The sequence below is a fragment of the Simochromis diagramma genome, unplaced genomic scaffold (assembly GCF_900408965.1).
Source record: "Simochromis diagramma unplaced genomic scaffold, fSimDia1.1 OVJJ01000596.1, whole genome shotgun sequence".
Taxonomy (NCBI): domain Eukaryota; kingdom Metazoa; phylum Chordata; class Actinopteri; order Cichliformes; family Cichlidae; genus Simochromis; species Simochromis diagramma.
Genome location: NW_024387245.1, coordinates 21,308,450 through 21,333,804, shown reverse-complemented (window position 1 = coordinate 21,333,804; position 25,355 = coordinate 21,308,450). Strand labels below are relative to the sequence as shown.

Below are 25,355 nucleotides of genomic sequence, written 5' to 3'. Positions count from 1 at the left end.
GCCACAAAAGCAGGACTATGAGCAGTGTAGCTTTAATAGTATTTATTAAAGTTTGTTTTCAAGTCATGTCTGTAGTTTTCTCATGCCAGTCACTGTAGTCTTAAAGAAGTCGAGTCACCTTCTTCTCAAGCTCTCAAGATAATAAAACCGGAATAGAAAACTAAGTATCTTTTTTTGTAATTTATGTGATGATGATGATGATGATGATGGGTGGTATCAAGTATCAGGCCCAGAATTAGCACAGGAAAGACTCCTATCCAACCCATGGGATGTCTTTAGAAAATGTGAAAGAACATAAAATTTACTTACTTTATGGACCATCTGGAGAAGCTAGATGTGCTACCAGGATTTTTTCCCGTAATTTGACACATTTCTTACAATTTAAGCTCTTGCACAGCCATGCTGAAAGATTTTCCATTTACTACAGCAACATTTCCTCATGATGTGGAAAAATTAAGATTTACTTCTAAAACTGCATTTATATTAAGATATCTCAGGGATTAAATTTGTACTTAAACTTAGCTTCGCTTAGAGAAAGACAACCTTCAATGCTCCAGCCCACAAGATCAATCTGAGTCTGAGCCAGGAGTATGTCAACCTCTCAGTCTCTAATATTACTCCAAAGCTTCTTGATGCAGGTCACTTTGACAAATTTGATCAGACTAATTTTTTGTACATTTCACGTTAGTTACCTAGTGATCCTTGTGTATGGACAGTCCGAACTTTTCTTATTATGCTGGCTTAATGTTAACAGGCAAGTCTTGTTTGGGGGCTTATTAACCCCAATCCAGACTTTAAGCTAAAGTATGAAAGACAAGAACAAAATGACGAGCCGTGACCTCCTTACCGTTTAGTGGTGAACATAATTTATTTACAATCGTACAATTTATTCTGTATTATTAGAAGATTAAGCACACGACAGTGTATAAATAAAGAGGTTTGTACAAACTTGCATGACTGAAAAGGGGTCAAAACCAAGATGATTAAGCAGCCTGACCAAAAATCAACTGAAATGGTAAATTATTGATAACCAACTTCACTAAATCACTACCTCATTCAACACTCCCAACACTGTCAATTCAACTCACATTAAAAACCTGAACAAAACATTCAATAGTGAAGTAAGATGATTATTGAAGGAGCTAAACCCTCCCAAATGTTTTAGTGTATGACACACTAACCAGACATCCAAAGAAAATAAAAATATATATAAAAAACCCCAAAAAAACAAAACAAAAACGAAATCAATGGGAGAGAAAACGGTCCAACTACCTTAGGTTTCTGGGAAAGAATATGAGCCAGAGAGAAACAAAGTCCAAGAAGATAAAAACTTACCAAACTCTGGCAAGACGGGAGGGTTAAACACTGACTTCACAGAGCGACGGCTGCAAACGGAAAAGCAAGATATCCATTTTGCTACTCAAGCCAGCAGAGAGCAAGCACAGCTGAGAAGTCCCAGAGTCCAAGGCCATCACAGCCCCATTCCACGCGAAGTTCAAGCGATTTCAGGAGGATCACAAAAAACCGGCAAGGAAGGTTTTTTTTCCTCCCCCCTTCACTCTAAAGGGTAATCACATTTTTCTCCAACATCAGCCGGTTACTGTGACACAAAACCACCTCACTTCAATCCCAACATTTCTTTAGTTCAATAAAACCCTGTTAAAGTGTTTAACTCACACACAAACAAGAAGCTGAAAACGTGAACATCCATGCACAGGGGGCCCCAAAACACCCTGATGTGTAACAAAAGAGGAAAAAAAAAACAAAAAAACAAAACAAGTCCTTTGGGAGGAAAAGTTGGGCTAGAGTCCATTGTCTGAAAGGCGATCACTTCCAGGCTTCAAAGTCAAACTCCCAGTTTTCATATTCTCTGGATCTTTTCAGCAACTACAACGGGGTTCTCCTTACGGATCTTTGCGGCAGCTTCAGCTTTATAGTCGTATGGACAGTTGTGCTTATCGGAGTAACGGTGAATTCCGCAAAACAGATTTCCACAGCGACAGTCAAAACCTGAAACAGCAGAAAAGGAAAGGAAAAGGTCTTAGAGGATGAGGCAGGGGGGGAAAAAAATGATACCAGAACACACCACTGTCTTTCACAGTTTTTTGATTTTACACTCCCCCCCCCCTCTTCCCTAAACCCGGACTTTTCCATACAAAACACAAATCTTAAAGTCAACCTGTTCTGCTCATTTCCATCTCCATGTTTTTATTCTTGGACTCAACTTCAGTTGTTTTACATGGCTTGCAGTTCAAAAATAATCCTGATTAGTTAAGCCTGAGATGCTTGATTTGGATTTTCTTTGTTGCAGCCTCCTATTTCTTCATTGTCTTCATCAACTGGTGTCTTGGTACATCTGGTGACCAAGTTCCCTCTAAGCTGCGCGCGTGCGCACAAAGAAAAAATAAAAATAAAATCCAACCTGAATTGAAATTAAAATAAATGTGTAACAATTCATTCTGTGCCGTTTTGCAGTGCGAGTCAGTGACAGGTGACTGGCTGCTCCAGCCAATAATGCGATTCACATTCGTATATACGCAGCTAAATAAAGTCGTTGACAGGTTATGGCAGCGTCCTTATGTGCCGCCACCAGTGTTTTAGCTAGGAAAGCAGTGTGGCCAGTGTGGAGTGAATACACGCTAATGACAACGTGTACAACCACTGGAGATGTGAGCAGGACAGACGGAAAAATTGATGGAAAAAGTGTGGACTTCAAACTAGGGCTGTGCGATATGACCAAAATCTCATATCCCGATATAAGACATCTATCGTCCCGATAATGATATAAATCACAAAAATTTAACATTTTCTGTAAATTCTGTGAATCTCGGGCAGCTCGACTTGCGTGAAGTGTTTTCAGCTGGGCGTGGTATGCCTGGAGTCCAGTGTTTTAACCGATGCATGAAACTATTTTAGACACAAAGAAAACGGCGGCCTTTACAACTTATGAGTATTTATTACACAGCGTGTAAGCGATCACTTTCTAACACAACACCTGGAGCTAAGTGGGCAAAACAATCGCATGAGTGCTGCTGTTTGACTGAGGAAGAATATAGTAGTCGTGGTAAACCAATCACATGACCACTTCAAGATGACAAAGCAACAAGGTGATATAGTTTTTAAATTGTGTTGATAGGCCACGTAAAACCAGAGTCAAGATAAATATATACGCGTGTTTTTTCCTCAATAGTTTTGTAACGTTTACTGTCAGGACAGCGCTAGTAAGCACACTCTGCTTATGACGAAGAAAATACAAAAAAACCCAACAAAACAAAACCCTGCCCTTTCGTGTTGGTGGAAAAATGCACCATATTGACCATTCAAAAAAAATGATATGGCAACATGACATTTGGTTGTTTAGGAAGAGGGGGAAGACTGCGCACCCGCCAGAGAGAGAGCGAGAGAGAGAGCACGCAAGCGAGTTTTGAGATGTGAGAGATTTGTGACGTTTTGTGTGTGTAGTGTTGTGGATAGTTTTGTGTTGTGTGTCAGAACAATGAGGCGACTGCTGTCTCCAGGTAACAAACAGGAGTGACACACCTGCTGCTGTCAGACCTGCAGGTATCAGGCTGTGATGTTCTCCTTTATAGTGGACAGAAAGTATTTTTTTGGAGTGGCACAAATAATTTGTGGCATCTTATTGAATGCAGAACAGCTGATTGTTATACAAATAGTTTGAAATGGTTATTAAAAATGGTAAAAGTTAAATGGCTGCAAACAACTTTGTTTGCAAAACTTGTACATATGATTTTAAAATTGACAATTTATATTTGCATTTAAAGTTATGAAGTATGATTCAGTAAACATGTTTGTGGTTGTTACAGTAGAAAACATAACTTTTTCTACTCTGATTTTATGTTTTTTTGTGTCTGATTTTAGATCAATTGTGTTAATACAGTATGTCAAAATGAAAACATGAAAAGAATGATACCAAACATGGTAAATAGTTTTTAAAGGTGAAATGTAGAGGAAAAATCTAAAGTAGTGAAAAATGGCCAATTATACCCTGGACCCCAGAGGGTTAAAAAAAATAAAAAATAAAAATATTAAAAACAGTAACTAATAGTTAGTTTTGAAGTAATTAATTACTTTTATAATCTTGTAACTCAGTTACTAACTCAGTAACTAGTAACTATAATTAATTACTTTTTCAAAGTAACTTACCCAACACTGTAAACGAGTGACCACTGTATACAAATACTGAGAAATATACAATTTGAAACCTTTCTCTCTTTTGCTCTGAGGCGCAGGGGAAAATATATCGACAAGATGATGAACATCATCTACAGATATATTCGGTAAATGCCCAAGACATCTTGAGAAATGCAAATCGCCACTTGATTAATCCATTTGGTTGACTTGTTTTGGAAAACCGACAGTAAACAAGGAGCAAATATCACACTGGAAACAAAGTGCTATACAGGAGTTTCTCCACCGGAAGTAGAATATGCTAATAGTCTATGCTGGTGTGACCACAGTGCACATGTCTGCCGTTGCTCACAATGGTCCAAGGGTCCACGCAGGGAGTTTGTGTTTGCTCAGACACATGAGAAATTAGAGGGAAAATTGCTAGTGACTTTAAAAATCCATCCATCTCTTTGTGAGACATCTTACCTGTAAGGCCAACCTTTTTACGACACATGAAGCACCGATTCTTCTTGGGTTTGGTGGGCTCGGGGGATTTGGAGTCTTCACTGCCAGCAGTGGAGGGATGCGAGGCTGAGACGGCTGGCTGACTCACAACTGGAAAAAGAAGGAAAAAGACTAGACTTAAACTAGAGCTAGGCCTTCGTATAAAGGTTTGTAAACTGGGTGGTGAAAACACAAATATTCACCATTTCTTTCATTTCTACCTTAAATAACCTCATACTAATGACACGTTTCTCATTTCATGGTAAAAATAAAGGCAAAAGCAGAACATAAATCTGTTAGTCACACTTTTCCACCCTCAGGACTGAACATGTGCACTCAGTAAAGTGGTTGTCTGTCTATGTGTTAGCCCTTTGACAGGGTGGCGACCTCTTCAGGGTCCCTGCCTCTCGCCTTATGACAGCTGGGATAGACTCTAGGCTCCAGGCTCCAGCCACCCCCGATTCAAGAGAATGGATGGACGGAGAAAACAGATCCATTTTTAGTGCCCACCTGGCTCTATGAGCTTCACTTTACTGCCTGACGCTCCTTTCTCTTCAGAGGAGAGACTCATCTCAGTCATCTGTTGTGTTACAGAAATGGCAGGTGAAATCCCACTGCAAAGGATAAAAAAAGGAAAAAAAATAAATAAACAGATTTAAAGTGGACCTATTGTGCTCTTACTTTCTGTCATGTTTATACTGGTGCTCATGCTATGTACGAGTAATCCCTGCACTAAACGCAGAAGTTTTTTTCTTCTCTTGAATCTCTATGATGTCACTTTAAACGGATATCCCCAGATATGATCTTTTTTCAGGCAGAGAAATAGCCAATCACAGATAAGTCTACTTAAAAGGAGAGGATCTAAAACTGCTCGTTTCAGACAGTGGGTGTATTTGTGAATTCGAATTGTGAATCATGCTAAGCTGCTCTACAGTAATCAAAAAATACATATATGGAAATAAGCAGAACAGGTCCGCTTTAATATTCCTATGTTCCATATATCAAACGTAGCATCTCAAACACACAACACGTTTAAGATGCTACAAAAGGATCCATTGTTTTAGGGACAAAGTTTCTGCAGGTTTCCACAACTTAAATTTCCAAAGACCATTTTAAAAGCATTGTAAGTGGAATTTAAGCTGCAAATACAAGCAGCTGAAACAAGTTGCTGGGTTCAGTCTAAGAAACAGAAAATCAAAGCAAATTGGAGCAGAGCTGCTGCTTCTACGCGATTTCCTTTGGAGGTTTTCAGGGCATGCCCAAGCAGAAGACACTGAGGCAGACCCTCAACCCTCTGAGATGATTATACTTCTCATCTCAGGATCCCCCAGGAGAAATGGGGCTAAGGAGAAGGACAACTAAATGGTAAATGGCCTGTATTTGTATAGCGCTTTTCTAGTCCTTAAGGACCCCAAAGCGCTTTACACAACCTGTCATCCACCCATTCACGCACACATTCACACACTGGTGATGTCTTGCCCAAGGACACAACGACCGAGACTGTCGTTGTGTCCGGGGCTTGAACTGGCAACCTTCCGATTACAAGGCGAACTCTTGAGCCACGATCGCCCCAACGGGGAATACCCTGCTTAGCCTACTGCCATTCCAAGGTTAGATAAGCAGAAGACCATGAATGGATGAAACTACACACAGTCCTGAATGGTCACAAAATTATTGTACAGCTGTAAGAGACTACTGATTCGCCTGAAGGAAATCCCAGTTTTTACCTCTACGTAAACCAAATCTTGATGGTTGCTGATGTTTTACATTCCTGCCATAGATGCCACTTCCTGTCACTGTTTGACAGGCACCCTGCTGGGTCCACTCACCTGAGTGCCTCTGTGGCAGCAGCAGCATCAGAGGCAGCGGCGGCCTCAGCTGCCACCTCTGCAGCAGCAACTGCAGCAGCCGCAGCATTATTCAGGGTGGCCTCTAACCTCTGGATTGCAGAAGCCTCAGCTGTGGAGCTGCTGCCTGAGGAGAAATAAATCACAGCATGCCACAGTGAGACACCGGGGATGAAGGCAGAGCAGCTGCACACAGACAAGGAGAAGAAAATAAAACCTGAGGTCTTACCCACTCCACTCAAAGAACCAACTCCTCCATTGTTCTGTCGTGACAGGTGCTCCTTGTGGCACACGGAGCACATGCCGTTAGTCCTGGGGTTGCCATAAAAACCACAGCCAGTGGCACAGAGCATAGGAACTGGGCTTTGATTGGTCTCCTGGGCCATAGCGGTATTTCTGCCACCTGATGAGCTGACCTGGAGACAGACATACAAAAATAAAAGGCATCGTTACCGCAGCAGAGTCACATAGCACAAAGACACTACTGAAGAGGAAAGAAATGATCGTGTCCTGAACCTAAAGCAGTTATATTCACATCTGTACCTGATGTGTAGCCTTTTTATTAAATCACTGACTCCGTTGGAAGCTGTTTCAAATCAGCTGTCACGAAACCCATTATCACCATCAGCCTCACATGTTTACATCTCATTATGTGTAATGAACGCAATTATTCTAAAGTTAATGTGATGAAGTTAAGATGACTGAGAACCTTCACAGACAACGCAATTATTCGTTATTCTTTTGGGGACATAAATTTTAAAGAGCAGCTAATCACTGAAAACCTCTCTCCAGCCAATAATTGAGGTTGTTGCTTTACTTTGTGCGAGTTTCACTTCAGTTTAGTATTCTCCCTGAAAAGTTAGCTAGTCGTGTGATTTATAAGGCTGCATAATATCTGGATGTTTGCTCACTGGACCCTCTGATATTTGCATTATTTTAATGTGAAATAAATTCTTAGCTTGTCCAGCTGATGTTTTACTTTATTAAGACACTTATTACATGGTGTTCTATTGTCATTTATTTTGGATTTTTATTTATTAGGTTCCTTCATCTTATTTTTTCTACTCGTCCAAGTTAGTAACTAATTTGTGTATTTGACATTTTGAAATAAATTTTGAGTCATTTTACTTTTTAGCTATTCTGTTATAGGTCATGTGTGCTGCAACAGGAATTTCAACTTACCTATATAGAATCTGAAAAATAAAAACTACAAAACAAAATATGTGAAACTAAATATTAGTTTGTTCCAAAGTGGGTTCAAACAGGAAAGGGAGCGGCAGCAGAGTTCACAAGGAAGGAAGCTCAGACGAACATCAATCAAAAAAATAAAATAAAAGTACAAACTGTGACTGCAGTGGAATTTTTATTGTTTTTAATCTCCTAGTTTCATGTCACTGCAAAAGAAGAGGTCTTTCTCTATTGTGACTTTACTCCACTTAAAAAGGGCTTAGACAAAGGACTAAAGACCACCACAAACATGAAAAAAAGAAAAAGACAAGCCCACATTTTTTGACGCTTCCCCAGTGACAGTACACAACTACAACATGTAGATTTTTCCCTAAGCACCTACGCATCATTACCTCTGGCACTTCAGCCACTTTTCATACCCAAAAATAAAAATGAATAAAAACCCATGGGAGATATCCTACTGCTTCACAAGGACAGCTTTCTCTGTCTTTGCTATGTTTAAGTGTGAGCGAGAAGCAAGGCTTCAGAGTGGCAGTGAGAAGGACTACTGAGACCTTCTGTTGCTTTTAGTTTTCCTCTGACTGACCATTGTAGCTTAAATCACAGCATAACCATTAACTAATATGGACGGTGATTATTAACTTTAGATTACATCAAACCCCAAAGACAATGTATAATGACAAATAGTGATATAAACCCCAACTATGAATATTTTTTTGTACTAAAACCCCTTGACATACTAGTGAAATTTACTCATGAAATCTTTACTCAGATTTTAATCTAATAAAATAATGTCCATTAAAACTTGACTTACTTCCCTTTCACTGGAGCTTCAGGGGACACCTCACTATTTTCTAATAATAAAACTGCTGAGGTGTAATCACATGACCTGAGCCTCAAGTGCCACGAACCAGATAACAGTGTTGAGGCACACTGTCAACAGTCTTGGTTAGAGATGTTATTTATTTAGTGTGTAAACCAAACAGCATTCTTGACCTTTGCTTGAAAAGAGTGCAGAAGGACAAAAAACAACAACAACAACAACAACAACAAAAAAAAAAAACAAAAAAAACATCTTTAATCAGTGCTCAGACTACACAATGATTTCTGTTTCAATGGTCGTTCCGTCAGAAAATCACGTCTTCCTGACAAATGAATCATGTCTGTGGCAATAAATGGTATTTGTGTGCCCACACAAACATGTAGTTGAAAAAAATTTATGCAGGACACCAACGTCTTCTACAGATGGTTGAGGTCCAATTACAGTAATCACCTTGAAAGTATGAAAATCCTTCAACAGTACAAACTGAGCCCAGTCTAATGGGCAAGGTTAAACTGCCCATGCAGGTACTGTAAGAATTTGCCAAAAGTTGCCAACATCAGCATTGCTGGCATCAGCAGCATTGCATCCTTACAGGTTAAATGTGCAGCTATGATTGATACATTGGTCATTATCAAAGTTTTCTTGACCAACTGGCTCGTGACAAAGCATTTCCAAATTATTCAGTAAAATGAATCAATTTAAAATAAAAATATAAGCATAACTAAATCAGAAACCTTAAACAATTCAAAGACATGAATAAAGCCAAATGAAACCCAAGTGAATTTTAAAAAACGCTAAATAAAACAAAAAAAGAGAACACGCAATAAAAATGATTAGGTAACTTCTTCTTACCCAAAACTGAAAGCAGCTTGCTTCAAAATTAATCAGAAAAGATCTCAGTTAAAAATTGATGAAAGGGCAGGCAAAAGAAAGTGCCAAGTAAAACACAATGAAATGCTAAATCAAATAAAAATGCTTTATAAGATGCTGAAAAATACTTTTAAATAATAAAGCTCACATAATTTTAAATGAAAGTAACTATGGGTTTACTAAACTAAAGTCAAATATAAAGCTACATCTTAAACTCTAGATACCACATTATTAAATAATACTTTTTAAGGGAATAGCCCAATAAAAGAATGAAATGCTAAACTACAGAGAATTCAAGTAAAAAAATCTAAATTCACAAAATACTAAAATGCTCATTAAAAAAATAATTAAAAAATACAGACTGTATAATAACAATGCAAACTCTCTTCCTCAAAGCTGAGAACAGCTTCCTGCCAGGCAAGTTTAGTCTAGTAAACAGCTGCAGCAGCCTTGTGATGACAATGATTTTTATAGGAAGTTGTGAAGATCTTGCTTCAGGGAAAATCAACTGTCTACAGTTACAGTTTATACACAGTGGAAGCAAAAGGGGAAGAATTCCCATCACTAAGTTCATATCCTGGTGAGTTACACTAGTCTTTCTCCTCTTCCCCAAAACTGTGGATAGTTACCGACCACTGCAATGTGCAGCTTCACGTGTGTTCATTGCAGTGTGATTGCAGACTGCGGAGCTCCGCTTCCAGCCAGGCTCACATGGACATGTGCATGAGGGCTTTCCACTGTCACAGGAGTGCAATGTGACACACACACACACACACACTCACGAGTTACCTCAATACACCAAGGCTGTGAACACATCTATTTATAGACAACCTCAGGAGTGCTGCAACCAGAGCTGGAACCCTGGCTAAAATTTGTATCCACGTCAGAGACAAGGTTTCTCCTTAAACATAAGAACAGCCCACACACACTTTGCTGGAACATGCAGGTGGAGGAATTTAAACAAAGGGGTGACCATAAAAATTCATAACAACACCTGTGGATAACACAAAGAGCAGCTGGAGCACGTTTATCACCCAGACAAAAGGCGAGTCACTCCTCAGTCATACTTCTGCCTTAATCCCAGAGATAAACACGCATTTATATATCCCCAAAGGGCTCAGTCAAGTGAGGAAATATCCTTCATCTTCAACTACTTCACAGCACACAAACAGGGCCACACAACCGTTTTACTTCTACAAATCCACTGAGTCATGCTAGCAAGCTAATGCACGCTGTTTGCGTTTTAACCCCCCTTTTAAAACCAAACATTTAACAAATAATTATTCCTCATGGTGTTTGGTAACACTGTGGGTATTTTTTCAAGGTAAAGCTGTGATTTAAAGGGTTACTTAGAAATACTAGACAGCATGCTCCTTGCTAAGTATGACTCTTCTGATCTCCCCGTTAGCATGCTAAAGGCAACCTGCAGCTAGCAAGCTTAGCGTGACTAGTTTGCTTTGTTCGCTCTTTTGTTGTTTGTTTAGAGTCACCACAAATTTTATAAACAGAAGTCTCTACGACTCTTAAATAAAAGAAACAAGGGGACAAAATACACACTAAAAATAAGTGTTAAAACATCACTGCTAATTAGACACAACCTAGGGAAATTCAGATGCTACTGCGAGCTGCGGATAGATTTAAGTTGAAAAAAGGAGATTTTTAGAAAGGAGAAAGACCGGTTTTTAAATAGCTGTAAGGTTAATGCCAGGTTTAGCAGCTATATAGCCTCTTAAACCTATTTAACGTGTAGTCTTACCCTTGGAAAACTTTTTAAGGACACGTGTTAAGCAGCCAGACAGTCACTCTTTAATCCTCACTAATTAAGTAAGCCAATTTTACACCAACGTCGACGTTACTCGTTTTGGAAAATGTGCTTTTTAAACTGGCTGTAGCTACAATTAGTCCTAGACTGAGATACTTCCCGAAACAACTACTAAGTAACTAACTAACCAGCAGACTGCGGTTTAACTACTCGGTGTTATCTTACCTTTTCGTGCCAGAGAAACGCTGTTTTGTCGGCTAACAGAAACACCTGGATTTCTCTTGGAGCTGACTAACTAGGGCCGTCTAGGTTTAATCGTCGCGTGTGCCCGTTTCTTTTCGGTCCTCTCTCCGTCTGGGAGTGATGTTAGTTGCTCCCGCTGACGTCCTCAGTGTAGGAGAGGTAGTGGCATCTGTTTAGTTTTACGTGTTACGTTTGCGTCCTCTCTGCCTTCCGGTACACGTCATGGAAATTGTGATCCTCTGATTGGAGGGCATGGTTGTTGGCGAAGAGCCACTAAAGATTTCAGGACAGCAGTCCTGGTTTCTACAAACATACCTTTACCCCACATAAACAAACATCTATGTAGAAAAACAGATTTCAAAACATCAACACGGCACTAAAAGTAATGAGATCAGACAAAAACAAAACAGTACAAAACATGGCACATCTACATTGAGTTCCACAGGTGATGCTGTAGTGTTTCCAAGGGAGAAGACTGGTCTTGACCAACATTAAAAAGACCACTTTGGACTCTTCCTAACATACATACAGACAGATCCGGTACACTGATGACACCCTCACACACCAAGGAACATGTAGCAGTTTTTGTCAGAAGTTTAAATACACAAATTATGAACATGAATGTCAAGGTAATTTTGTGCTTTTAATGACTTATTTGAACTTTTTTAATTTTACAATGTAACTCTTTTTGTTTAAAAATTAATAACTGGGTTCACAAGTTTGAATTTATTTTATATTTAAATTCACGCAAGATCACCACACTACACTAGCAAGGGAGGGCCTTACTAACAGCAGAGATCAACAACCCAGCAATGAACCTTAGCCACCACCTTAAGTACTGGCCTGCTGATGAAATCCTTTGGAACAGGTTGCTGCTTGCTGCTTGCTGCACGTTCATTCAACCAGAGGCGGTAACCACTGTCCCTCCCATGAACACAGACGCAACCTACCATAACATTCATGACCATAATGAGCGCATGTGGACTTCTGACCACAGCTGCATGTAAGAATGTTGTTCATTGGCAACAGCTCAGAATTCAACACTAATTGCAGTAATCTCAGGGAAGTCACTTTCTGTGAGTGCTGAAATTCCAGTCAAACACTCAGGAAAACCACACGAGCATGATAACCAATCAGGGGTGCATGCTGAGGCCTCTCCTTTACACCGTCTTCACATATGACGGTGTGGTCTCCTTATAAAGTTTGCATATGACACTACAGTCATTGGGTTGTTTGCTAATGGAGAGGCGGTGACATAGAAGTGTCAGGCCTGGCGGTGTAGTGTCAAGAAACAATCATTCTCTAAATGTAGATAAGACCAAAGAAATGATTACACCACTGAGGCAGAGATAGGGAGTAAAAACCTTTAAATTTTTCTCTTACTTGATCTCACAACACTCAGCAGCTTCTGAAAAATTCTTAGAAGGCTGATGGAAATTTGGCATGTCACCCAGAAACGTTTACACAGTTGTAGAGCTAAGAGCGTCATCGCTGCCTCGGTTACAGTGTGGCGTGGAGGCTGCATTGTTCAGGACAGGAGGGCTCTCCAGCGTGTGACAAAAACTACACAGTACGTCACTAGAGCAGCCTTCCCATCACTACCACTCTTTCTTGAGTAGAGTGCAAAGTACATATAAGGTTACTGGACTTTTGGTGAGGTCCCATTGTGATTCCGGCTGCTCAAGAGCCCTGGGTCTTTATTGTATTTTTTCATAATGGGTCTAATGTTTTCAACTGGCACCTTGCCTCAAATGACCTCAGCAGCTCACAGGACAGCATAGTGGGACAATGTTTTACAGAGTTTCACACCTTGGCACCAGTGGTGGTAGTAGTCCATCCCTTTTTTCACACTAGGGAAACTCACATGACTGATATCGCCTCAACAACCTGAAGGACGACCTCCAAGAGAACAAAAACCATCCTGGATCAAACCACTGGGATTCTATGTCACTTGTTTTAGAACTGAAGAAACCTCTTGGATGACCAATAAGAAGCCCAGTTGCCTTCTTTTCAAGCACTTGAGACTACCATGATATGGATGACTTGTACCCTTCTTTCATGATAGGGCTTTAACCTGAATTTGTGGATGACACAGTGAACTGTGTTTACAGACACTGATTTCTGGAAGTGTTCATGAGTTCCTGCAATGATTCCCATGGCAGAATCATGCCTATTTTTATGTGGTGCTGCTTGAGGGCCCAAAGATCACATCTATTCAATATTGATTCACAGCCTTGTCCAGTGCCACAGACATGAGTCTGTAGAGTCTCTGAGCTTTTTCATCATATTATAGTATGCACTGTAACTTAAGTCTGAAAATGCTCCACAATTTGTAAATGCAGTTTGCTGCACATTACTGAACCTGTGCCCATCTTTACTTCTTTGAAATTCTACTTCTCTAAAATGCTCTTTTCATACCCCGTCATGTTACTAACCTGTTGACAACTAACTTTATTAACATAAAATCTTTCCATAGCTGTTTTTCCAGCCTTTTGGCGTCCCATTTTTTTTTTGAGATGTGTTCCTCCCATCAAATTCAAAAGAACTTTATTTTTTGGTAAAATTGTACGTTTATGTTTTCTGTGTTCTGGTGTAAATATAATATGGATATCTATGATGCGCATCTTATTGCATTCTGTTTTTATTTACATTTTGCACATTTATTTATTTTGATATTTTGTAATTTGGGTTGTAGAATGCATTTACTTATTGCCAAGGAGACAGAGTCAACTTTACATTTATGTATCCAAGCAAAAAAGTAGAGTGTATCTACTTTTTGCTAAGTGGATATGTTTTACTTGGTGAACAAAGGCATTTAAAGATACATGGAGATCTAAAGAGATAACTACTGTAGCTTATTTAATGGATGACAAAAGTAAAGTGTTATATCGTGAGTTATGTGAGAAATTCCTTTTGAAATGTAGACTTTTAGAAGCTATAAAAGAAAAATAAAAGCAAAAACAGCCTTTATCGTACAAGAAGGCATTTTTACTCTTAGGTGTCTCATGTACTAAGGCAGCTCTGTATAGCAGAAATGGACTTTTATTACATTAAATGAAATAACAGAGCTTTAAAAATATAATGTTAAAGAAAGTCTATCATACTCAAAATGAAAAGAATTGTGTTCTGAACGAATTTGAGGCAATAGAAGTTAAAGTATAACGATAAAATACACTTTAAGATTTGATTCCTCTCCCTCCTAAAGTGACTTCTTATTAATTTATTTACTTACTTGAAATGCAGCGTTAGAGAAAAAGCGTATAAAAACAAGCAGGACGTAACAGGAAAAGGAAATGAACATCAAGAAAACAAATCACGTGACCATAAGTTGTCCGGGGAACGCATTTCAAACAGGTGCGTTCGACCAATCAGACGCCCAGAACAGTCTTAGGTCAGCGAATCAGCTTCCAGCGAGCGAGGATTTAAACCTCGCTCGCTGGAAGCTGCATACCCTTCTCCATTACGACTATTCCCCTGTTTGTTGAAGCATCGCTTGTTTCAAAATGGCTCTCAGAGTGACCCGGGTAAGACTTTATCATCTCTATTTGTTACTTTTTTAAATCGTTGAATCTGGGGAAGCACTTAGAAGCTTTTTCTTTGACTTTTTCGCTTAAACCCCCACCCCCGCCTTCCCGAACGTAGCTATAGCCTTCGTTTCTTGCTTTGGGATTTCTTATCATGGAGCAGGTCGAGAGTAAGGTTTTCCGCTTAAGCCTCTTTAACTAAAAGATAAAAGCGTGCAAACTGTTATAATCATTGTGATTTAACATTATTATTTTTCTTTCCTGCAGAATCGTTTGGCTTCCACCAAGGTCGACCTCGGTGGCAAGGCCTGCTCTGTGTCTGGGCCCACACAGAAGCCCCGAGCAGCCCTGGGGGAAATTGGAAACATCGCAGTTAACAAAGACACACAGAAAAAGGTAAACATTTCATCCTCTAAATGCTTTTCTGTTAAATCTATGGAAAACAACAGAATTATGCAGTGAAATCATATGGGCATAGTGGCTTCCAGCTCTGATCTCAAAACGGTTAAAATGGCCCGAGTGGGGCCACACTTGGAACAACTGGCACAAAATGCTGAATTGAGTCAAAGCGTTGGACAAGGTAAAACTGGTTTACAAGTTTGTTTAAAAATTATAACGTCCTGTTAGGGTATGAAGGTATTCTTTTAAGCTTGTTGGGTTTTTTTTTTTGTTTTGTTTTTTTTCCACCTCCCTGGCACACTGTGCCTTGACTAAACATGGAACCAGTTATTAGTCAGCATTTAGCCTCTTGCTCTAAAAGAAGCCTACACACTTTCCTGCTTTAGATTCTCTAATTTAAAAAAGAAACAAAAACCCTTATCTCAAACAGAACAGGAAAATCCCTGAGAGTACAGTGTGCTAAGATTGACTAAAACTGACTTAACTTGGTGATGTAGGTTTAGGTGCTGTTTAGACTAAAATTCAGTGTCTAGGTTGTCAAGTTTTTATTTTGACCTTAACCACCTCAGGTGCTCCACCTGAGGTGGCTACAGGACTGCTGCTTAAATGGAGGGGCATTGATAACAAGAGAACTCACACTTGAGTGCCGCCCTCTTTTGGGCTACATTAAAATGGCAGCATAGCATACCTGCAGGAGTGAGTTAGCATGCTTCCTGCTGTGAGTTTCCAATTAAGTATGCACAGGGGGGAAATGCACTTGTTTGTAATTTGTCTGGCAAGACTGAAAGCTCTAGACAAAAGAGGAGCTGGGGCTGAGATTGGTTAACACTAGATTGTCTAAATGAGGCTTAAAATCATGCTAGGACGTGATCTCTATTTGAAAGGTAACACTAAATTGGTCCTATGTTACTTTTTTTTTTTTTTTTTTTTTTTTTTAAAGGTGTCTTCCTAGACTATTGAGTTTTCTGGCTTTAACATGCTTTTTTCCCTTAGACTGTAAAGACTGAAGCCCTCAAGAAGACCAAAGTTACAACCAGAGCTGAGAAGGCTGAACAGACCGAGCAAAAAGATGTCATTCCTGTTAAACCTGAGCCAGAGGTGCAAGCCCCACCTGAGCCAGCGTCTCCCACACCAATGGAGACCTCTGGCTGTGAGCCTGCTGACCTATGCCAAGCATTTTCAGATGTCATTCTGCACACTGCTATCAGAGATGTCGACGCAGATGACTACGACAACCCCATGCTCTGCAGTGAATATGTGAAGGACATCTACAAATATCTCCGCCAGCTTGAGGCAAGCAACTTAAAATAAAGGAATTTAAAGTGGGAATATTGAGCTACTTTCCCCACAGGCCACTAACCATTTCTTGTCTGCTCAGGTTGAACAGAACGTCAGACAGAACTATCTGCAGGGTCAGGAGGTGACAGGCAACATGAGAGCCATTCTCATTGACTGGCTCGTGCAAGTAAATCTGAAGTTTCGTCTGCTGCAGGAGACTATGTACATGACCGTGGGCATCATTGACCGCTTTCTTCAGGTGAGTGAATCCTGGTTCTCCTAACAAATGCTGTTAGTCCTGCAATACACCAGTCCACCTTTCATGGTTTTAATCTCACTAACGGCAACTATACCTCCCAACAGGACAATCCAGTCCCCAAGAAGCAGCTGCAGCTTGTTGGAGTGACTGCCATGTTCCTTGCTTCAAAGTATGAGGAGATGTATCCCCCAGAGATCTCAGACTTTGCCTACGTCACAGACAAGGCCTACACCACAGCCCAAATCAGAGACATGGAGATGACCATTCTGCGGGTGCTGAAGTTCCAACTGGGCCGTCCTCTCCCCCTGCAGTTCCTCAGAAGGGCCTCCAAAATTTATGAGGTTTGCAGCATATCTTGTGTCACAGGAAGTGCTGATGGGTGACAGTAAGTGTTCGTGCAGCAACTTATTCCTCGTGCATGTCTTCACAGGTAACTGCTGAGCAGCACACTCTGGCAAAGTATCTCCTGGAGCTCACAATGGTTGACTACGATATGGTCCATCTGCCACCTTCAATGGTGGCAAGTGCTGCTTTGGCACTCACCCTCAAAATATTGGCTGCTGGAGAATGGGTAAGTGCATCTGAAGGGTTTTCAAGAGTTTTGGTGTCTGTAAGAAATTAAAGTTGTCCTTGCTAAAAGTTCCTAGTGGCAAAAACTAGGTCTGAAGTATTAGTCTTTTTCCTTTTCATAAGAAAGGACCTATGAAGCAATGTCAAGAGTGTTAATCCATAATTGAGTGCAACAAATGGCTGCCACAAAGCTGCAGTGCAATTGTTAACTTGTAGCACTGCCTGGCAAGTTTAATAATACTGGTGCAACAGAAGCTTGTCTGACCTTTGCTTACCCCAGACTTTAGCACTGAATCTATGCAGAACATAAGTGGCTGACATGATTGCCATAATCTACACCTGTGCAGGTAATGGTTGCAATATTGCAACCATAAGTTTTATGAACTGTCATGGGAATTGTTCATATTTGTAAAAGGACTCCTGGATGAGTTTTAATATCAAAAGGCTTTGCTTTAGTTGAAGGAATTGTCAAATAAGTTTGTACATCTAGATCAGTAAATTCAAACTAAGCCCTATACCTGCTTCACTGAGTGAATGAGTTAAATGCAGAGAGGAATTTCACCACATGGATCAAAGGATACATATAATAGTGTGACTCATGCACATTTTGCGTAGCAAATCCTGCACAGATTCCTTCAAATTGTCTTTCCAGGATGTGACGCTGCAGCACTACATGGACTACACAGCAGAGAGTTTGATTCCTGTTATGGCACACATCGCCAAGAACATTGTCAAAGTGAATAATGGGCTGACCAAGCACATGGTAAGCTTCTCATCCTTCAAATTTAAACTAATGTTAAACTTGACAAGACCTAACTACACTGGTGTCTTCTGCAGGCCATCAAAGGCAAATACGCCACCTCAAAGCAGATGAGGATTGCCAACATTTCACAGCTCAAATCATCAGTGGTTAAGGACCTGGCAAAGCAGGTCACACAGTGAGGAGATCGGTGTCCTTGGCACCATGTGCTGATTTGTACAGATGTAAATTAACTTTTTAACCTGACCAAGGATCTGCACACCAAGGATGTCACTAGTTTAGTACTTTTTTTGGGGGGGGGGGGGGTTAAAAGACTGGCCCAAAGCACACCACAAGGTTTAAGTTTGACCTGAGCAACAAAATGGCAGTTCTTCTAAGACTGACAGCTGGGCTACGTGATCAGACTAATGCAAGGCAACCATTTTTGTTTCACTTATTCACAAGTAGTCTGCACTAATCTTATTAGGCCTGAAGACCTCTGACCCTGCACCCCTCTAAGCTGCTGCTGAGGTGTTTAATCTAAAACTTGTGGTGTGACTTATATGGTCAGCAATGTGACTTTTTAAAAATTTTTCAGTGGATGTGTTGGTATAAAATGTACAGCAATGCTTTTTAAATCAGTTTGGTTTTTGCATTCTTACACTCTTGTTCTTAACAGATTTATTAAATGGCTTTGACCAGAAAGGTGCCTGCCTTGTTGTTTCTTCTAATCTCCACTAGAGGCTGCTGTGAGACTGTTCAAGCATCTTAAAGCTAAAGTGCAAGTGAGGTTGTCAAAGTGCCCACAATGAGCAATGTTGACTTTGCCCTGCTGTGCTTCAGTTTAGAGCAATGTTAATATTTGGTGACTGAGCCCAGGGCAATACAGCTTGTATCAAAACGGCTCTTGATGTGAAGTGTCCCTTCATGATGGCTTTTGTGACTTCAGGGAAGCTTAAAGCAGAACTCTGGGACTTTCAGTTCACGTTAGGTCACTTTCTGAGAGTCTTATTTTGCTTTAGGGCCAAGGGCTAACATTTTAGGGCTGTCCTTAGATTGGAGGCTAAAACGGGCACAAGTCCTAGAGAGAGAACCAGCTTTAATTTAGTGATGGTTCTCTACTGGTGAATGGTGCCTTTCACAGCTTTTTTTTCACTGTAAAGCACCCAAGATTTTAACTAGAGTTTTGAACATCTGGATAAAGAACAAAGTCAGTTTATTTTGGATGTCAAAGCTAATGGACGATGAAGATGCCAGTCTTTAGCTGAAACTGAACTAGGGCCCTTTCACCTCTTAAGCAAACACGGAGTTTGAACTTTTACAGCACTTTAAAGTTTATTCTTTTTAATGGCCAGAAGGTGGCACACAGCTTTCCAGTGACCCCCAAGGCTCCCTAGCTTTTTGACCTCAGCAAACACTTAACCGATGACTCCATGGGCTCAGTCATTAATCTGCAGTCTTGCTGAGTCCAATTTGGAAATTATTCACAAGTCACTAGCTAATTTGAGTGCAGTTGTACAGTTCAGATCCACCCCTCAGTGATCATACCTGAATTCAAAACACAAAGGTAAAGACGGCAAAAAGGTGACATCAGTTTCCTATGATAGCGACGTCTCTTTCGTACGTTTTGTGTGTACATGTGATCATTGTGAGCCAAAAGCTCGGACTAGACTGTTTTCAATGCTTTTCTTTTTTTTTTTTTTTTTTTTTTTTTTTTTCTCTCTCTCTACTCCTTGACACAAGCTCTACTTGTACTGTCCAAAATTTCTGTTTGCAAGTAGTCTGTCAGCAGGAAGATATGGTCTTCTTTCAGATGTTGCATGAAGGGCCAGTATAAAAGAGTTTATGTGAATTATTTAAGCTGTAAATGGATAATATAGATAGATATATATATATATAGTGATTTAACAAAACATCTGCAAGCACACATGTAAAAATAGTATGTAAGGCAAAAATGGAGTTCTGTTATTTGAGCTTAAGTTAAATTCTTCAAGTAGTCTTCAGGAAAAGTTTTTCAGGTTTCTCTAGCGACATTTAAAGCCATGTTTGGATGTTGGCTGCCTGTCGTTAGGGTTTTCCCTCCACCTCAAAGCCTCTTGTGTGGCATCACAATATATTGTTTTTATTCAGGTTTGAGTTCATTCCTAACTCACAGCTGTATCTTTTTAATTACGTAACTTATTCATTGTTTCTGTTTTTTGTTTTTGCTTTTAAATTGAGCTATTTGAGCTAATTTTGTTATATTTTACTCATCTCTTCCATTTTATGCAAAGTAAGTTTTCTTGATTGTTTGCATGCAAGTTTTTACTTTTATTCTCTTTTTTGACTTACTTTATAACTATGTTTTAGTTATTGTACTTTATTTTACCATTAATTGCGTTTTATTTTGTCTTCCTTGAAAATTTGTTTCATTGTATTGTATTTTGTTGAATGTGATTTAATGTGGATGGTCCTCCTTAAGAAACAGAAGAGAGCATCTCTGCATGATGTTTATTTATAAGGTTCTTCTTTGAAAATGGCCCAATTATCTCTGCTCCCCTTTTACATTTAAATATAGTAGTTACAATATCAGGTCACAGGATATTAATAACATTAGCTGTGCCTGTCATTCACACTGAGATTGGAGAAATGTGAGTTTAAATCCTCCGCTGTCTACAAATGGAATGAATGACAAATATACTTGCTCTGATTTCATTAAAACATTATAAAATGTTATGTTTATCTATCTTTATGCTGTCTGTAAATTCAGTCTGGATTGAAATGAGAGACTGTTTATTGCGCAAGTCTCTTTTGAAAAAGAGATGTGGACCTTAATGACACTATTGTACTTTAAATAACGGTAAATTACAGAACTCTTCCCTGTCCAGGAAATTGTTGTGAATCAGTATTACAGACTTCCTTCCTAAGAAGCTGGAAGATCTCATGTAAGGTGTAAATTTGAAGACTCCTCACAGTAATTGCATAACATCAGGACACGTGTAGTTAAAGCTAATGGACAGGACAGAGTGGAAGCTATTATCACAGAAACCCATTCACAGCTGAAACCCTGGGGAACACCCCCTGCTTCATCAGTCCATTCATCCTCTTATCCTCAGGGAGATGTCCAAAGATCATCTGCCATCTGTATGACGTAAGGCACTCTGTACATCATCAGGATCGTAAGGCCATCACTGCTACAGGCCTGCTGGATAACAGCTTGACTACATCTGTCGCAATACAGGCAGCAAGACCGGAAATCATCTGCTGCTCAAAGGGGAAAAAACATTACGCATTTTGGGAAATTGGTTTTATTGTAGTTCATGTGCAGAGGTCAAAAAGTGAAATATGAAGATTAAGGTCCTTTAAGGTACAAGGAAAAAAAAAAACAACCTCAACTGATCTGAGAACCCAAGATGTACATCTGTTTCCTGACATAATGACATACAGGCTGTAATCCTGACACCTTAAGAGCACACCCCCTCCATCCATCTAGCCCTGTAGCCTCTGTTTTCCACAGAGACACATGATAATTAGTCTCAGTTATCCTGAAAAAGCCCGCCTTTTAAACCCGCAGATCAAACTGAGCATTCATATTTTAAGGCTGAGGTCACAACTGGACAGCCATATCAGTTTACGGGACAGATTCCCCCTCTGCAGGGCTTTAAGCCCTACACTTGCAGCTGCCTGGAACAGTATTTGGCATTTTTCAGCAATATTTTGCTGTGTGACATTATTACAATGGAAAGTTGAATATGATAGCTCTTGTATTCAAGGCAATTCAGCCACTGGCACACTGGAACACCATGCTTGCAAATAACCTTAAAATCCATGTTTTGTTGTTGTTGTTTTTTTTTTTTACCAAAAACTATATAAACGTGTCATCACTCTGATCTTCTCTTCTCTGGCTATCAAAATGTTTTTGGTTTAAAGGCACTTTTTGTAATTACCTACTGCACAATTTAACAAAATCTTCCACCACCAGGGGGTAGCAGTTTACCAGTTTTTCGATGTGTTTGGCTGTTTTTGTAACTTACCTTGATTTCCTGAAGAAAGCCTGCTTTTTCCAGGCCACCAGTATAAATAAGAACTACTTATGATGTACCATCTATGGAAGCTCGTTTCCGCCACTATAAAAAAAAAAAAAAAAAAAAGGATCCATAACTCAAAATTTCGAGTTATTTTCTCGAAATTTCCACATATTAACTCGAAATTTCGATTTATTAACTCAAAATTTTGAGAAAAGTAACTCGAATTTTCAAGTTAGCGCTGCCAATCAGTAATCTACATGAATGACGTCATTTCCTCGTTACCCGGAAGCTGAAGCCCTCAGCTACAAATGCTACAGCTTAGCTACCAGTATTACATCCAGTCGTGAATGCACAGATTGCTTTGCGTTTTCAGCCTGGCTTCACAAATGATGAAATCCCTGTGTTATTAGCTGAATCACATGGTGTTACTATCAGCAAACGTACTCGCGAAAGCACCAATTTGTTGGGATCCGTTTTTGAGTGCGTGTTCCTCTTCCCCATATGCTTCCGGGTAACAAGAAAGCGACCTCATTCACGTATATTTTTGATTGGCAGAGCTAACTTGAAATTTTGAGAAAAGTGACTCGAAATTTTGAGTTATATTTCTCGAAATTTCGAGTTATGGATACTAGCTTTTTTGTTTTTATTTAGTGGCGGAAACGGGCTTCCATAACCATCCTATGGTTCAAACTGATACAACACAAAAATACGACTGCCGCTTGTTTGACACATTAGATGGTCACAAAATATCCATCTAGGTCTAGATGACTGCTAGCCCTCGAGCCGTGAAAATAGGGGACACCCTACCCTTCGCTGCAAAATACAGAAGTAGAGCAAAGGTAGGAAAACTGATTATGCCCTAGATCCCTTGGATTCTAGTAGCTCTAGTATCTCTTAAAGATATACTTTACTGATTAATCTCAGATTTGACAGTCACAGCATTGAGACAATGCTTTTTTTAAGAGCATTGTCATGATACAATCACAGTATGGACAACAACATGTTCTTCCAGGTGTTAAACTATATTGTAACACCTGGAAGAACATTTGGCCCAACAGATGACTAAAACCATCAGACCTGATGTAGGTCTCTGTAGTGCGAATCCAAATGACCTGCAGATCAAAGCTGACTTAATTAGTGAAACATCTTGACTCCTGTCAGCAGGACTGGCATTTGACTGATTTTGGTTATATTACTTTACAAAACCTTCTGATACTGATTTTAGATGGGAACTTCAGTAAACTGGTGATCAGATATGATAAGGATGATTGCCTCCTCTTAAAAGATGTGCTCTGGCAGTTTTGGACACTACCCACTAACTCTAATGACTTTTACTCACACTAAGTAGATTTGGTGATGTGTTTTGGTGTTTCTTTTGTTCCAGTGACAACTATTGAAAACAAGGCTGATTGATGAGCTTGATTTTTAATGGATTTGGATAATGGATCATGGAAAATTGTGTAAACCCAAAATTTAATACATTTATTGTTGAGGAAAACCAGCATTCATATTACTGCACTGTGAAAGCGCACCAAATTGATGGAATTAGATCTCCAGTGATATTTAACACACCTTTTTAAAGATGTTTATGCATTTGTGCAGATTTCTGTATCCTTAAAGCCCAAACGTGTCTGTCCTTTCCCATGTTTATTCAAGCTCACCCCATTAAACGAATCTGCAAGTCAGCATTGAGGTCCAGAAAGAATGTGAAGCTTGGCGGCATCAGACCGCTCAGAATTTCAGCAATACAGATTTCACCCACAAGCAGATCATCCAAGAAGAGAGTAAAAAGTTTGGAGATTGCCCCCAAACTTCCAGTCTAAACATCGCCCGAGATGGGCAGAGTTTTAACAAGTGCACCCTTCAAAGTGAGTCAGTGCTTATTCTCTCCTCTCATCCTCCAAGTCTGTGCGCCTCAGTTCAGTAATGGCAAAGTCAAACAAACAACCGGCCTGTGGCAGCACTGTTAGGGTTTCTGTGGGGTGCTAATAGGTTGGCAGCTGGTGTACTGAATGAGGTCTCTGGAACTGAAAGTGGAGTGAAGCACAAATAAACACAGGGGGCATTCATTTTCACAATTTATAGATTTTCAAATAAAAATCACGTGCTTCCTGAACTTTATCGACCTTTGGCGTTTTAAAGTCAAACCGAGGAAACAAAGGCTCCCATTGTGGCCTGAACAGCGGTGTGTAGGAGCCAGGTGTGAAAAGGATTTTCTCCAGATCACTTTAAGCTCTGCTTGTACGGTCTGAATGCCGAGCAGGAAGTCACCTTATCCTCACAGTCAAAGAGCTGAATGTTTGTTGAACTGCAGACGCCTTTTCCTTCCATGGTCAATGCACTGTGATAGGCATTTGGATGGAGAGCAGAATGACATTTCATAGCTTATATTTATTTAAAAGAGAGCGAAGAAATAAACCAGATAAAGCTTTAATTCCATGGAGTATAGCTAAAACATCCAGAACATGCATGAGCAAAGAAATCAAGTTGTAATAAACCAAAAAATACCCTTCATCTGGGTATTTTTGCTTTAAAAAAAGAGCCATAACCACGACTGGTCTGCTCATGGTTAGGGGAATTCATCTGTTGAGTCTTACATAACAGAAGCCTGCATTTTCCTGGTATTTCTGGTCATTTCATAAACAATAGTACATTTTATTCTGGAGAAAATTAAACCCCACTTTAAAAAATCTGATTAAAATCAAGGAATGAAGTGTTAAAGCTACTGCAGAAAGGCAGAACTTTATTACATGCATGTTTTGGCAAGTAATTTTGTTTTGTGGAGACAAAACAAGTTATCTTGTTTCAGCTCTCAGAGATTGTTTTTGGCCACTGAGGAGCAACCCCTGAGCCAACGCAGAACAGTGTAGTAGCAGCAAGGCGAGGACTCGATTATTTGCCTTCCCCAGTTATTTTTTTTTCTGGTCTTCACTACATAGGTTTAGGGATTAATGGGTTTGTCCAGTGATTTTAAAACAAGAGTAAACTTGTATTTTCTCACAGGAAGAAACCAGAAGCCAGGCAATCTCTATATGTCTTCTACACACAAATATACAGAATGTGAATCCAAGGAATTAGATTTTTGGTGTAGGAAGTTTCTTATTTCCGTTTTTGCAGTGCACTTATAGTCCGAGTTCTTTTGACGAATCGTGTTTGAGCGGGCTTTGGCTGCATACAGGTAAACTGGCACGGTCCGGGCAGGTTTGGGGTTTTT

General features: G+C 39.8%; 2 protein-coding genes across 3 annotated transcripts; one reads left to right on the top strand and one right to left on the bottom strand.

Moving 5' to 3' along the window:
* Positions 1-1,509: 1,509 nt before the first annotated feature.
* Positions 1,510-11,556, bottom strand: LOC120714018 (AN1-type zinc finger protein 5-like). Of its 2 annotated transcripts, none has more exons than XM_040000005.1 (6): positions 11,348-11,556; positions 6,709-6,895; positions 6,462-6,606; positions 5,143-5,246; positions 4,615-4,743; positions 1,510-2,010 (listed from the first exon to the last, which is right to left on the bottom strand). In XM_040000005.1, exons 2-6 carry the CDS (start codon positions 6,863-6,865, stop codon positions 1,862-1,864), a joined length of 684 nt encoding a protein of 227 aa, XP_039855939.1. In that variant the 5' UTR covers positions 6,866-6,895; positions 11,348-11,556; the 3' UTR covers positions 1,510-1,861. The 2 variants fall into 2 exon arrangements, with proteins under 2 accessions (XP_039855939.1, XP_039855940.1); XM_040000006.1 differs by lacking the exon at positions 11,348-11,556 and adding an exon at positions 7,023-9,431.
* Positions 11,557-14,753: 3,197 nt separating this feature from the next.
* On the top strand, positions 14,754-18,843 carry ccnb1 (cyclin B1). Its single transcript, XM_040000004.1, has 8 exons — positions 14,754-14,889; positions 15,157-15,285; positions 16,282-16,581; positions 16,667-16,825; positions 16,930-17,166; positions 17,256-17,396; positions 18,048-18,158; positions 18,233-18,843. The coding sequence occupies exons 1-8, from the start codon at positions 14,869-14,871 to the stop codon at positions 18,335-18,337; spliced, it is 1,203 nt and encodes a 400-aa protein (XP_039855938.1). The 5' UTR covers positions 14,754-14,868; the 3' UTR covers positions 18,338-18,843.
* Positions 18,844-25,355: the final 6,512 nt, after the last annotated feature.

What these genes read in the sequence shown, in the direction of transcription:
- LOC120714018 (XM_040000005.1), bottom strand. Translation starts at nt 6,865, where the DNA reads ATGGCCCAGGAGACCAATCAAAGCCCAGTTCCTATGCTCTGTGCCACT. An exon ending in GCTGCCACAGAGGCACTCAG is followed by an intron (nt 5,247 to 6,461) that starts GTGAGTGGACCC and finishes TATCCTTTGCAG; the next exon opens with TGGGATTTCACCTGCCATTT. An exon ending in AGTGAAGCTCATAGAGCCAG is followed by an intron (nt 4,744 to 5,142) that starts GTGGGCACTAAA and finishes TTCTTTTTCCAG; the next exon opens with TTGTGAGTCAGCCAGCCGTC.
- ccnb1 (XM_040000004.1), top strand. Translation starts at nt 14,869, where the DNA reads ATGGCTCTCAGAGTGACCCGG. An exon ending in TATTGGCTGCTGGAGAATGG is followed by an intron (nt 17,397 to 18,047) that starts GTAAGTGCATCT and finishes TTGTCTTTCCAG; the next exon opens with GATGTGACGCTGCAGCACTA. An exon ending in ATGGGCTGACCAAGCACATG is followed by an intron (nt 18,159 to 18,232) that starts GTAAGCTTCTCA and finishes TGTCTTCTGCAG; the next exon opens with GCCATCAAAGGCAAATACGC.